We start from the raw sequence: 15,643 nt of genomic DNA, 5'->3' as shown, positions 1-15,643 counted from the left end.
TTCCAATTACGCTGTCCACGTTGTGCCATTGTCCGTTGTTCAACAACTCTCCGTCAAACTAGTTTCCACTCCTTTGTCAACGTTGTGCCATTGTCGACTGTCCAACAAATCTCCAAGAAAACAGTTTCCAACGTTGTTCCTTTGTCGGTTGTTCAGCAACTCTCCATCGAACTAGTTTCCGACGTAGTCAACGCTGTGCCTTTGTTGGCTGTTCAACACCTATCCAATCAAACACGCGTTTCCAACGTTGTGACGTTGTTGGCTGTCCAGCAAATCTCCAACACACTAGTTTCCAATGTTGTGCCATTGTCTGTTGTTCAACAACTTTCCAACGTTGCCAACGTTGTGTCATCGTCGACTATCCTACTGATCTCCAATCTACCAGTTTCCAACGTTGTGCCAGTGTCAGTTGTTCAACAACCTCCCATCTAACTAGTTTCCAGCTTTATCAACGTTGTGTCATTGTATACTATCTAACTAATCTCCAATCTACCAGTTTCCAACGTTGTGCCATCGTCGACTATCCAACAAATCTCCATCGAACTAGTTTCTAGCTTTGACAACGTTGTGCCATAGTTGGTTGTTCAACAACTTTCCATCGAACTAGTTTCCAACGTTGCCAACCTTGTGTCATCGTCGACTATCCAACTAATCTCCAACCTACTAGTTTCCATCGTTGTGCAATTGTCGACTGTCCAACAACTCTCCAACTAACAAGTTTCCAACGTTGCCAACGTCGTGTCATTGTTGATTGTTCAACAACTTTCCAGCGAACTAGTTTCCAACGTTGACAACGTTGTGCCTTTGCTGGCTGTCAACAACTATCCAATCAAACGTGTCTCCAACGTTGAGACATTGTCGACTGTCCAACAACTCTCCAACTTACTAGTCTCCAACGTTGTGCCATTGTCGACCGTCCAACAAATCTCCAACAAACTAGTTTCCAACTTTGTCGACGTTGTGCCATTGTCGGTTGTTCAACAACTTTCCAGCGAACTAGTTTCCAACGTTGCCAACGTTGTGCCTTTGCTGGCTGTTCAACAACTATCCAATCAAACGTGTTTCCAACGTTGTGACATTGTCGACTGTCCAACAACTCTCCAACTAACAAGTTTCCAACGTTGCCAACGTCGTGTCATTGTTGATTGTCCATCATCTTTCCATCAAACTAGTTTCCAACGTCGATTCAACGTTAATCCATCAAGTTTTTCCAACGTCCAACGACTTTCAAGTTTCCAACGTGGAGCCAACGTTGGCTTGTTACCTGGGTAATGATTACATGTCACTGTAAGCAAGGAAAATGAGGGGTTTCAACTGAATTATAGATTTAGAAAAAAATCCATTACTTGGTAATTCATAGAGAATAAATGTTTGTTATATCACATTTCTTAGCATTTTGTAACATATCTCCCTTCTGATAAGATTTTTCATTCACTAGTATTCAAGTATTCACTCAATTCTAGAGCTAGATCTGAGTCATATAACGTTAAGTATTATAGTGATTTTCGTCTTTTACGCTATTTCAAGTGAAAAGCCGAAAGGAGTATATTAAGGTCACAAAACATAATACGTGAAATCTACAAAAATATATAAAGCTTTTTGATAGAGTAGGCAAAATTGGTAATAAATGTACATCCTCACGACTATATGAAAAATCAAACTATGCAATCAGTTAACACAAATGTGAGATCTAGTTATAGAAAATAAAATGAATGAACACTATAAGTTTCAAAATGATCCACTTGTTATATCTTGAAAAAAAATCATACAGCATTCTTTTGAAGTTCTCCTATCCCATCACTCATCAACAATTGGTGAAAATTATGATAAAAATAGATCTTTTATTCTCATTTGGCAGTATCTTATGATCCCACGGGGAAAACGATATTCAATCAATTAATTTTGTAGGATCTTTCAGCCTTTATACCTTCATATTAAAACTAAATTCTGCATGACAGGCTTCAGCAGTAGCATATCTCTTATTACACACCAAGGCTTCATCAGAAGTACTCTAGTGCAGAAAAAAAGAATATCTAGGGGGGGGGGGGTTGTAAGTTAGTATTGGGTCCCAAAATCAATCATAAGTCTGGCAATCAATTGTAAATTTTCACTTGATTGCTGGGGCCCCGTCTTACAAATAGTCGCGATTGATGCGATCAATCCCAACTATGGAAAGCCAGCAAAGTCAACATATAAAATGCATGTTTTTCTAGATGTGAATGTACATGTATATCCATGAATTCATTGATTTCTTGACAGTTTGCTGTGTTCTACTTTGTTTACTATGGACATTTTGCGAATTTCCAGTAGAAAAAAATTATGACATTGACGGATTTCAATAGGGTTACGACTGATTGGATCAATCATAACTCTTTTTGTAAGACCAATGGACCGATGGTTTGTTATTGGTAATAACATAATATCTGTTTTTAGTCTGGGGTTGGTTGTGACCACGCGCTGAAGATAATCCAATCACATCTCATTATGTGCTATCTGCATGGATTTTGATGTCCCACCAAATGTGTGTGAATCAAATTTCTTATGTTATTTGCTATTGCTTTATCTCAGAAATGCTTTATAATCAGAATGGCCTGAATATTTTATTCAAACAGAAATCTGTGTGTATAATGTTCATAAACACAGAAATCTGTGTGTATTATGTTCATAAGCACAGAAATCTGTGTGCATAATGTTCATAAACACAGAAATCTGTGTGTGTTTTATGTTCATAAACACAGAAATCTGTGTGTGTTTTATGTTCATAAACACAGAAATCTGTGTGTGTTTTATGTTCATAAACACAGAAATCTGTGTGTATTATGTTCATATACACAGCATATCTCTTGATGTTACCATCCAAGTAAAACTTGTCAAGAACCATTATTTCTTTAAAGTTACTTTTTCACAATAGCTTAAAAATGGGGGAGATCCTCATTGAGAACAAACGACTCGGTAACCAAGGCAGCGGGAACGCCAAATGAATGCGACCAATCATAACGGGGGTTACTCCCAGACATGAGAGCCATTGTCAGTTTCTATTGGTTTAGGTATCCCGAACACAATTGATGACACACCCCCCTCAATGACACTGACGGGGAACGACCATGACAATAATTAATCAATAGACAGAAATAAAATGTTGTAATAGTTGGAAAGGGAATGATCACAAAACCCTGTCATTTTGATGAGAGTCAATGAAGCCATTATCCTTTGGGGAAAAGGATGCTGTGTTTCTTTCTTCTTCGTCTTCTTTCTGGTGGTTGGGCAAAAATGCAAAATGAGATCATAGCCTTGGGTCATTTTCTCTCCCCCCCCCCCCTCTCTCTCTCTTTATGTAATGAAAGTTATAGTTTATGCAAATTTGTGAAATTGAAATTAAAATTAGATTTGCTCATCCACCACGAATACCACACACGGTGCACACCCGAACACAACCTTGTATCGCAAGCACTAAACATTCAATCACTGAACTAGCATTCACTCAAAGTATAACACAAACAAATCAAACGCAAGTTAACCTCAGTTAAGATTACGAGCAATAACCTGTGTATTTATTTCATCTGTCTTGTATGATAATATAGAAAAGATAGATCCCTTCATTTCAATTGAGTAGCGAATGGAATAGAGAATCTATACCGCAATATACCACTAAAATAATCATTTCTGAACAGTAATAGTATGAAACTTACTACCAACATAACAATCAAATATACATATTTTCTTTAGCTTCAATAATAGCAATAATACGAAAGACCACTCTCACAGATTCTGTACCAATATACATGATGACTCTATTCTGATAGAAAATGTAATATGGGACCTGTGCTGAATGCAATAGAAATCTTAAAAAATATCAAAACACAATGTTGGAAACTGTGTAAGAAATAGAAATGTGCATGTAATTCTGAGGTTTCTTATATGATGATTGCAGAATTTGAAACATCATATGTATTTCTGCAAGAGCCTGTGCTCTGACAATGTGTTGAATGAAATAAGAGCTGAAATGTGGTATATACTTCTCATGTTTCCAGTGATGAATTCCATGAGAGATAATCATAGAATATAATGATTACATGTTGAACTGTAAGCAGGGAAAATGAGGAGTTTCAACTGAATGATAGATTTAGAAAAAAATCCATTACTTGGTAATTCATATATAATAAATGTCTGTTATATCACATTTCTTAGCATTTTGTAACATATCTCCCTTCTGATAAGATTTTTCATTTACTAGTATTCAAGTATTCACTCAATTCTAGAGCTAGATCTGAGTCATATAACATTAAGTATTATAGTGATTTTCGTCTTTTACGCTATTTCAAGTGAAAAGCCGAAAGGAGTATATTAAGGTAACAAAACATAATACGTGAAATCTACAAAAATATATAAAGCTTTTTGATAGAGTAGGCAAAATTGGTAATAAATGTACATCCTCACGACTATATGAAAAATCAAACTATGCAATCAGTTAACACAAATGTGAGATCTAGTTATAGAAAATAAAATGAATGAACACTATAAGTTTCAAAATGATCCACTTGTTATATCTTGAAAAAAAATCATACAGCATTCTTTTGAAGTTCTCCTATCCCATCACTCATCAACAATTGGTGAAAATTATGATAAAAATAGATCTTTTATTCTCATTTGGCAGTATCTTATGATCCCACGGGGAAAACGATATTCAATCAATTAATTTTGTAGGATCTTTCAGCCTTTATACCTTCATATTAAAACTAAATTCTGCATGACAGGCTTCAGCAGTAGCATATCTCTTATTACACACCAAGGCTTCATCAGAAGTACTCTAGTGCAGAAAAAAAGAATATCTAGGGGGGGGGGGTTGTAAGTTAGTATTGGGTCCCAAAATCAATCATAAGTCTGGCAATCAATTGTAAATTTTCACTTGATTGCTGGGGCCCCGTCTTACAAATAGTCGCGATTGATGCGATCAATCCCAACTATGGAAAGCCAGCAAAGTCAACATATAAAATGCATGTTTTTCTAGATGTGAATGTACATGTATATCCATGAATTCATTGATTTCTTGACAGTTTGCTGTGTTCTCCTTTGTTTACTATGGACATAATGCAAATTTCTAGTAGAAAAAAATTACGACACTGATGGATTTCAATAGGTTTGCGATTGATTGGATCAATCAAAACTCTTTTTGTAAGACTAATGGACCGATGGTTTGTTATTGGTAATAACATAATATCTGTTTTTAGTCTGGGGTTTGTTGTGACCACGCGCTGAAGATAATCCAATCGCATCTCATTATGTGCTATCTGCATGGTTTTGATGTCCCACGAAATGTGTGTGATTCAAATTTCATTTGTTATATGCTATTGCTTTATCTCAGAAATGCTTTATAATCAGAATGGCCTGAATATTTTATTCAAACAGAAATCTGTGTGTATAATGTTCATAAACACAGAAATCTGTGTGTATTATGTTCATAAACACAGAAATCTGTGTGTGTTTTATGTTCATAAACACAGAAATCTGTGTGTATAATGTTCATATACACAGCATATCTCTTGATGTTACCATCCAAGTAAAACTTGTCAAGAACCATTATTTCTTTAAAGTTACTTTTTCACAATAGCTTAAAAATGGGGGAGGATTGGGGGGTCGAAAGGGGCAACACATGAAATTAAAAAAAGAGATATGCTACTGCTAAAACCTGTAAAGAAAAACTCTCTGATAGGCCAATATTGATTTACCTATATGTCAAATTACACATGGCAAAAAACAATGATTGACACATCAATATTGCTACATATAATCCAAACATGAATTAAAAATACACATCTGGTATTCTTGTACGATTGTTTGGTAGGCAATTTAGATGCACTTTGAAAACAAATTTTCCCTTTGATTTTTAGTGTCATTCTTCTACTTAATTTATAAGCGCACTTCATTATTGTTAACGAGCTATGAAAAATATTGATGGTAAGCGAAAGTTAAAAAAACATTTCTGATTGCAAGCCTAATCAATAAGCAATTCCAAATTAACTGAATGACAGTTAATACAGATCTACCCATATCTGAATATTATTGCTTTACATAAACCATTCTCTAAATGTGAGTTAAACTTCTCTCAAATCTTATGCTGATTTTTTTTATTACTCCTAATCACAAACACATTTATTTCATTTTTTTTATCAATGACAAGAATTTTTTTTTATTCTTAAAAATCTGGGTAAATACATGTATATACAAAAAATGAAGAGGAAAAAAATAGATAATTATCTGAAATATAAACACAAAAAATAATGTGAATAACACAATAAGGACAACAAAATTACAATAAGGACAACAAATTAAACTTCAAATTCAAAACAAAAAGTAAACAAAAACAAGAAATTGGGGATTTCACACAAAGTATACATATACTAGTACTTTTGATGCTATAATAATCTTTATGTTTATATCCTACTAGTTCAATGATGCTAGAATCGATACTTTGTTTTTTATCACATTAAATCACACAAATCAATAAACAATTATTATTGATCTACATTCTTTTGCAATACAATTCAAGCTTAAAAGGATTGCAATGAACCATGGAATAAATGCATGGTCAGAAAAAAGAAAAAGTTTGATTATTTTTGACGACCTTTATGTATACAAAGCACATTCCTCTTCCCGAACATCAAGAAACATTCCATAGTTTAATAAGTACCACAACTTGTAACAATTAATAAAGATTCTGAACATTACTTAAAGCAGTACTTTATGTTATGCAATAGTACTCGCATGTACTCAACTTGCTCCGTTTATTTTAAATTTGGCTAAAAATAGAATATCAAGAACTGTACTAGTACCACAGGAATCAGTACATTTACATGAATTTTTTAAAAGAAAAAAACAATACAAGAAAATCTGCAAAAAGCAATACAAAATCACAATTATTTTTATTTCACTAAATCAATTAGGAATGTACTGATTCATCATCTTTAAAAAATCATCAAGAAATATATATATATATCTGTGTTCCAAAAAAAAAGAAGGAAAAATATTTAAGCTTGAAATACACTGTCTAATTAGTCACATTTCTTGAGCGAATAGCACTATTTCTCTTTCTGTTTCAATTTGTGGCAAACAGAGCCATATTATTTATTTTCAATTGTGCATCATTAGAATTGCAGTAATGTTAAATGTTTTCTGTACTTTATCCCTAGCATATTTATACCAATCCTCAATAAGCATTTCATAATCCGTCTGTGAACATTGACCTGAAGAATTCCATTACCAGACAATATGGTGAAGAAAAGAGTGTTCATACTGTGCAATATTCTCAGTCTCTTTTTGTCAAACACAGTGCTCTGGACCCAGGGAAGATATGACTATTTAGGCAGTGTAAACAAACCCTTCTCTGTACACTCTACACAAATGACTACATCTCAATCAAACAATTAAATCCTGATTAAATCTCTTTTACGAGTTATTTCTGTTGAAGGTTTTAGGCAATAACAAGAGGCACATCGTCGGAGAAACCACGAATCATCGGCTGATCTTCATCCGAACCTGCAATCGAAGAGACAAATAAAAAAGGAAAACAAAACATTATCATTTGGTTATTGTTCTGCAACCCTCATTATGCCTACTTCATTCTTATATGAGGATAACATACAATTAATATGTTTTACGCAAAATGTTCTTTGGATTTTGTTACTTCAGGGACATAAGACAAATCTTGGGCTTGATCTTAGGTTTAAGGATCCTGATTTAATTCAATAATACCGTACTAATAATGAATATCTAGACGCACTATAACAAAATGTACCATAGCGATTACAATACATGAATACACATTAACAACAACAACCACTATCAGAATCAATCATTCAAGAAAATAAACAAGAGATAGATTAATCGCTAGAGGGTATTCATTTGTCTCGCAATCTACTATGGTCAACAAGGAAATTCGTGATCACTCTCGCAAAAAGTGTTCACTAGCTTTCTAGAGATAGATAAGTGAGGAAAAGGAGAGTTTTAAGGGTGTATATGAATCAAGAATGCTGGAAGCTGTTCTTATTAAAATGATTTATTAATGTATAACTCTGATAGACTGAGAAAACATTAATATCACATTCTCTGGTTTTTGGTTTTAAAAAAATACTATAACTGAGGTGATCATTTCATTTATAAAGAGTCAATGTATGCAGACTAAACTGTAATTCCTGATGTAACAGTAAATAGAATGGGACAATCTCTAATTAAAATTCTTTATGCTAAATAAAAGGGAAACACATTCAAGAGGCAAAATGGGCAAAAAGATGTATGGGGTTACATAAAGATCTAATTATGTGATAGTTTTTGACATACATGTAATATATTCAACAAATAATATCATAAATGTGGTTCACTGTTTTCATTTTTCCTTCTTTTTTTCTCCTTTCATAAAGCTATTCATGAAGTAACCTACAACTGGTACTTAGTCGGCTACATGTACATCATAAGGAACACTGGCGGATCCAGGGGGGGGGGCACAGCCAGTCCATGCCCTCCCCCCCTTGAAAGGCACAATTAAAATTTGTAATGTAAAAATGCCTTTAAAACAGAAGTGTGCCCCCCCCCCCCTTTGAAAGTGAAGACCTTTTTTTTTTATGCTTATCAAATTTTTTTGTAGACAAAATACCCTTAATTTTTGGTTAAACCCTTTTTCCCCGTCTTTTTTTTGCTGGTCAAATTTTTCCTCGGGGAAAATGTGCCCCCCCCCCCTTTAAAAAAATCCTGGATCGGCCCCTGATTAGGAATATACTACGTTCCACAAGAAATGGTCACAAATCATGACATAATTTTATTTTATTTTATTTATTTCTAATAATTTGACAGGGTAGCCCATTCACCAATAAGTAGTGGTCTTCCATGGGGCCCTGAATAACAATAAACATATTTACAAAATGCATAACGTATGTACAGAAAGTTACGGCATTAAGATTCACATTAGGACTTGAATGTAAAACGAAACATTAACAAACTTAGCAGCAAACAAAACGCAGATGGGCACTCGTTTGACGTATAATCAAATATCAATAAATCAAATTAACTAAGAACGACATCTTGAAAATACTGACAATATACACCAAATCATCAAGGTCATGCTAACACAAAATACGCACAACAGTGGATGTTCCGCAAGTTATTTATAAATTACAAGTTCTTCTAAACATTCTCTTAAATGAAATGACAGAAGGGGCTGTTCTGATTGAATTATCAAGCTTATTCCATTCAAATATTGAAGATACAAATGATGGAGTTGAGTGGATGGTTGTTACAATTAACACCTTACCAATGGGGGTGTTTCATGAACCAGATAGTTGCTGATTTTCACTAACTAATTTGCTCTGAGCCAATCAGATGAAAGGAATTCAGTAGCTTATAACAAATAGTCAGTGATAAACCACTTCTAATTATTATATGAAATGGTCAACAGGTGGGTGTTTCATGAACTTGTCAGCACTGACAATTAAGTCAGTGCTGACAATTTCAGTGAAAGGCACTTGCCTCTGACTGTTACTATGGTAACTGTCAGAGAAAGACAACTTGTCAGTGCTGACAACTTTCATGAACAGTCCCCCGAAGAGGCTCAGATAGATATTAAAATAGATATATACTGAGCCTACAGTCTTTGGAGTATGCATGGTGTCAAGCGAAAATTTGTCAATTTGAAAAAAAAATACTGCCAATTTTGATACATTCACAAAATTTTGCATGTGCACGAAATTTGTTTTGGTTTTAAATGGAGTGAGGAATGTAGCCGATAGTATTCACAAATGATTGGTGTTTTTTATCCTTGGTATTAAATATTTTGCAGTATGATTAAATGATGATTATAAAATTGCAGATAATTTGAATAAATTGTATTTTTTAGGAATGATAAATTTGACTTATTATGTCTGAAGATGATATTTCAGCAGAAGGATTGGTGTTTAAAAGGCTTTGTAATATTTTTCAGTATAAAATGATTATTATAAAAATACAGATACTTCGAAAATTTTGAATAAATCAATAGAATTTGTAGGAATGATAAATTTGATTTTTTTTTTTGTCTGAAGGTGACACTTTAGCTGAAGCTTCATTACATGTATAAGACTGGCTTGGTGCTTTCTTAAGCTTTCTGATATGTACAGTGAGGATGGAATTATTACTAAGATATTTACCTTAACTTGTATAATGAAGTAGGCATTTGCATGAAAATGATTTTATCAATATTTTTTGGGGAAAAGGATAAACCACTGCCCTAGTAAATACATACATGTACATGTATAAAGCAGGTCTTATCTTTAAAAAGACCTGGGGAAGGGGAGGGGTTGATGGGTAGGCATAATACCCCCTACCCCACCCCACCCCCATCAGTTTGCATGATTAATCCATTACAAGATAATCTTGTGACAAACAGTTCATGATTTTAAAATGGCATCCACATTCTTAGATTAATGTTAAGCACTGACGTAGCTGTAATTTGGGATTACCATTTTTTTTCAACTTTGTAATCTCAAAGGAGTAATCATATAGGCCAAAAAGACTGAAACATAATGTCATATTATAGTATCAATAATATCTGGTACGAGTAAGCACATTTTTGGGGGAGAATAAAAATGAGATTTTGCTGTCACCCGTAAAGCTGGATGACAGAACCATGTAACGCTCAATATAATATTCTTGTAACTCTCAATATAATTGAGATATGTAGGGAACGATGAGAAGTTAAGAAAGTGTGGTAGAAAATCTGTTCCTGCAGATTTGGAAATGATGTACAATGGACTTGTTTGGAAGAGAATCAATCATTATCATTTCAAGCTTTATTAAAATGTCTTCTTTTTTTACTTTTTTTTAATCCACACAATGATTGATCTTTGTAGGTTTGCATGGTGGAGTTTTTAACGTGGAGAAGGTTTACAGTTCACCATGTGTAATATGAAGAAGGGAAGGAAATACAGTCAACCTGCCCAAAACGTCGAGTAACCTCTCTTCACTTCATCCTGCTACTACTCAAAACATCGCTACTCAAGCCATATTCAGCTCATCTCATCTGGTTTACAGTCCTTTTCAGGACTTTACTCACTTTCAAGAAAAGAAAAGGATACTTCTAATTTCTTCTTTTCATCCTACCTCATCTTTCCATTTAAATCTTTCTGCCTGTATTTCCTTCCCTTCTTCATATTACACATGGTGAACCGTAAACCTTCTCCACGTTACAATTTTAAATGGATTGCAAAAAACTCTTAATCGATAGTTTGCACATGTAGCACAATCATTTCATGTGTGTATTTTTTACCTGCACTGATAGTAAACCACCCCTGCATATGTTAGTTGATAGCTGTAAAATAATATAATTTGTTTTATTAGATACGCTCTTACAAGCGATACGTCACAGGCATATTCAATAATAACTACTGAATTCCTGAACTGCTTGACATGTTTCTACCTTCCTACCGAGTGTGCAACATTTTGATCATGTGGTATATGTATATAAATAGAAAAGTGATTTGGACAGCTTTATTCTTGACAGCATGCATACCACAAAGGGGTTTCCACGGGGAACGAGTCGACCAAAAATCATCTCCAAATATTCCTGATTGAAGATCATAATTTATACCAAACTTTACACACATTAGGCTATGCTTCTAACAAAAAGGTATTATGACCAGTCTATAGCACACAAGTCTCGTAAGGCAACTGCACACCTTCCGATTGGTCTGCGACCCGATTTCAGAATAAAATGTTAATTTGATGCTAATATTGAGACTTGGAATATCTTACTGTGTAATGTTCTGAATCACCGTACGAATACCTATGTTCAAATCTGTGACTATGCCATCATCCTCCTTAGAATAAAAGTGAATTTAATATCTAGTCGTAATGACGTCATGGCAGTTGTACGATTGGCTACGATTTGAAACTAATTTGGCCTTTATTCCAAAATAAAAGCTTGCAATCTTTCAAAATGGTTATATTAGTATTCTTTCAATTAATTTTAACCTCAAATAAAATGATTTGTTCCATTCACATTTTCAGAAAATGAGCAGAATGCGATTTGTTTCAAAATCGGATCGTGAACAGTCGTAAGGTGTGCGGTGGCCTTCAGAGAACCCCCACTTGGCAACGAACCAACTGAACTTAGTGGACAAATGCCAATTGGCAATGGACTTAATGACCAAAAAAAAAAATTAAGAAACTAAACTACATATAATTAAAATTTAGTAAACAAAACAATTAAAAACTGTCTTTGGTTGAAAAAGAAAAGAAAAATCTTCATAACATTAAAAAATATCATGGCATTAAAAAAACCAATTCATGCAGCATCAACAAAAATCACAGGCAAACACACAGGCCATAAAAAATGAAAAAAACTAAAAAAAGACAGAAACTGATAAATGAACATGTGAAATATCAGGCAATATTTTGTGCACTCTAAAATCATTGAAATTAAAAATAACTGCTTCTCATGGCTAAGTGTGATAACATGGAGGGGAATCAATATATAACATCTTACCAAATATAATAAATACAACGTACTAAGTATAGATTGCCACGATGAAATAATAGTGATTAAACTATTAGTATAATGAGAAATAATATTAAGTAACAAATCAATCAGTAGCACAGATATTACTACTTTAGCTTAAACATGCTTAAAATGCATCTTTTAATATAAAACAAAGTTTCACATCACTCTTTTTTTTCTCCCAAAGTAGATAATTCAGCGAATATGCATTGGGGCAGTCCACATCAAAGCATGTCCTCTAAAACCACAATTCAAACCAAAATCCAAGACTCCCAGAACACATGCGTTTTGCATGTAAGGCTAATGTAATGATACTATACAGTTGTGTAACGACAACAGCTAGAGTTTAGGAGTGTCTGTTTGGAAACTTGCAGTGCATTTGCATTTTACAGGTTACAGGAATTGTGTGAATGTGTGTTCACGTTCATGAACTAACAACCTAAAAAGCCTAAAGAGATGAAGAAATTGCGTTAGTAAATGAGATCTCATGAAATAATTTTTCATATTTTTCACATTTCTTGTTTGAAGTCAATGATGGTCATTAAGGGAATGCAGAGAGCAACCACCCCATATGACTTTCCAAGTATGGAAGAAAAATGAGGATGAAACAAGAATAAAAAGAGACAAAAAGACAACAAAGAATAATATTTTTTATAAAAAAGGGAGAAGTCTGGGTCCTGCACATCGAACTAACAGTTACTTAACTGTTAGTGTTGCTATCTTTACAATTGATAATAATCTTCAATTCCACTTCGAGTTGATTTCTTCATCATCATCATTACAAAGTCCTTACATACCATCAGTGTGTTCGTGATTTCTTTTTGTAAGTGCTATAGCAGCGGCCCAAAACTGCCCAAAACAAAAACAACTCACAATTACAAATCTATCATTCTCACTAGTGTCGGAATAGATAAGACCATCAATTCTCCTTACCACAAATAGGATGGTCAACAATAGAGGGCAGTATATTTCAATGACATTATCAGGACTGTCATGTTTTCTTTCAATCATTGGAGGAAAGAATTAGTTACATTTTTTATATTCCATTCCTATTTTAATTCATACATAACGTTATAGCTAGCTTCAGAAACAAACCCAGAATAATCTTTCATCAGAACTGAAATTTTACTTAACTGTCCATTTTCTATAGACAGAATTAGACACATTGCATTGATTGTCCTCCAAGCACATCAAATAATAGAACACTACAGGTAGGAGGATATGTCGCCCTCTACTGTTGAACTACATATTTGTGGTAGGGAGAAGTCTATCTATGGCAAGAGAAAGGTGCAAGCAAGATGCTAGTTGAGTGCTCAAGACCTGGTTTAACAGCTGGAACCCCTCCCCCTTGACCCACATGCTAAGTTAACAGAGTTGATCTACATGCCACAATTGCCATTTTTTTTGGAAGTAATAATAATTTGTGCTGAGTGATTGTTGTCGCTACTATAAAACTCTCCGGCTGGATCTACAAACCCTTAAAAAATCAGGGACTTGTTTCATAAAACTTGTTACAATGACAAAATAGCTGTAACAGTTTAAAGCTACTGAAATCATTCAATTTGACTGGCCGATATTCATCTCGTAATGGAAATTGTGCTTTGTTATTATAACAAGTCTTTATCAAATGGGATCCAGGCTGCTAGGAGGATATCAAAATGTGGTCAATAATTTAGAGTTAGCCAAAGCATAAATAACCACATTTGAAGAACTGATTTATCATAAATTTCCTGATTCAAACTGTAGGTTAAGAACCATAACAATCACAGGCGTATATGTAAACTCTAGCAAGAAAGCTAGGATGTTTTTGTATAAAGAAGGCGCACAGTGGTCTTAAAAATCAAAAAGAGACACCCTACTCAAGCTCGGCAGAAAAGACGCTATATCCCAGGTGAAAAAGAAAAACAAAGTTTTTCTTCTTTGGCGGAGGGGCCTTCTAACAGCCTACTGCCAAAATCGGAAACATTGCCGTGAATGGGGATTTCCTGGGGCTCCTTTGGGCATTTCAGGAGCAAAATCAACTGATCCAACATCTATTTTTTTTCTGAGGTAGTATATCCGGAGGTGGGTCATTTTTTTTTATCAGGAGGAGGGAGGGGGTATATTCAGCTGTTACACCAGTAGTGACGGTAAGTCTTACCTTGAAGCTCAGCTAATAATTCTGATCAAGGTCAATGAATGAAAGAAAGAAAGACAGGTACAAGAATGAAATGAATGGGTTAATAAACAATGAAAGTTACAGTGGAGGTGAGAGTAAGACATCAAAAAGTGTACAAGTGTGTCGATTCAATGCTTTAACTTTGAAAGCCATATCTATGGACAAGTTTTCTTTGTTTTATATACAGATAGCTAGAGATACAGTCGGGGAAGGCGGGGTAAATTGTGACACTTTTTGCATTTTGCATATTAGAAATGATATGACTAATAATATTGTAGTACCAAGTACCTTGCCTTCAAATTTGATTCTTGAGAAATATTTGTTACCTATATATACATGTAACTTTCTACCCCCACACTGAAAGTCATGGTGATCTTTGGAGAAAAAAAAGATGTCAAATGGCTCAACTTGCCCCATTTGTGGGGTAAGTTGTGTCACCTTCTGGGGTAAGCTGAGCCACAAAAACTATGTACAAAATGTATGCGGGAAGAACCGGCATGTCAATTTTTTATTTAAAGTCTTTTCACTTGCTAATTCTCTATAAATACTAACATCCTCTAAAAGTAAAAGATTTGTCATGTGAATATGCTCTGTTCTGCCTGCATATCAATGGCTTTTTAAGGTTTTTCTATTTTTTTTATTATACATTACCATAAGAATTACCATGGCTCAACTTGCCCCATGTTGGCTGGCACAAATTACCCCAGTCCAAACTTAATGCGATATTTTCATATCCACACATTTCTTACGCATCCATCATGTAAAAGACTATGGCTCGTATTCTGAAGTCGGGTTTAACTTAAACTCAGGTTTAAAGTTGTGGTTTAAGTATGGATAGCCAATTGTTACATAAATCACTAACAGTAGAGATATAATATTTCAGCTCATTTGGCTCTCAAATCATTCATAATTGTCTAGGAAATGTAAATAGATGATTGTCTTCACCATGGATGAATCAGGAAAGA

At 34.2% G+C, this 15,643-nt stretch overlaps 1 protein-coding gene across 1 annotated transcript in view; it reads right to left on the bottom strand.

The window, feature by feature from the left end:
- Nucleotides 1–3,523: 3,523 nt before the first annotated feature.
- The window catches only part of LOC129267329 (sortilin-related receptor-like), a 66,393-nt gene continuing 54,273 nt past the window's right edge, over nt 3,524–15,643 (bottom strand). Inside the window, exons 41-42 of the mRNA XM_064103218.1 lie at nt 14,661–14,681; nt 3,524–7,533 (exon numbers count right to left, since the gene is read on the bottom strand). Coding sequence (XP_063959288.1) covers nt 7,469–7,533; nt 14,661–14,681 — 86 coding nt within the window. The 3' untranslated portion in view covers nt 3,524–7,468. The remainder of the gene's footprint in view (nt 7,534–14,660; nt 14,682–15,643) is intronic.

This window comes from Lytechinus pictus, chromosome 8 (genome assembly GCF_037042905.1).
Source record: "Lytechinus pictus isolate F3 Inbred chromosome 8, Lp3.0, whole genome shotgun sequence".
NCBI classification, from domain to species: Eukaryota; Metazoa; Echinodermata; class Echinoidea; order Temnopleuroida; family Toxopneustidae; genus Lytechinus; species Lytechinus pictus.
The sequence above is the reverse complement of the archived record's forward strand: the minus strand, read 5'-3'. Positions and strand labels throughout refer to the sequence as shown.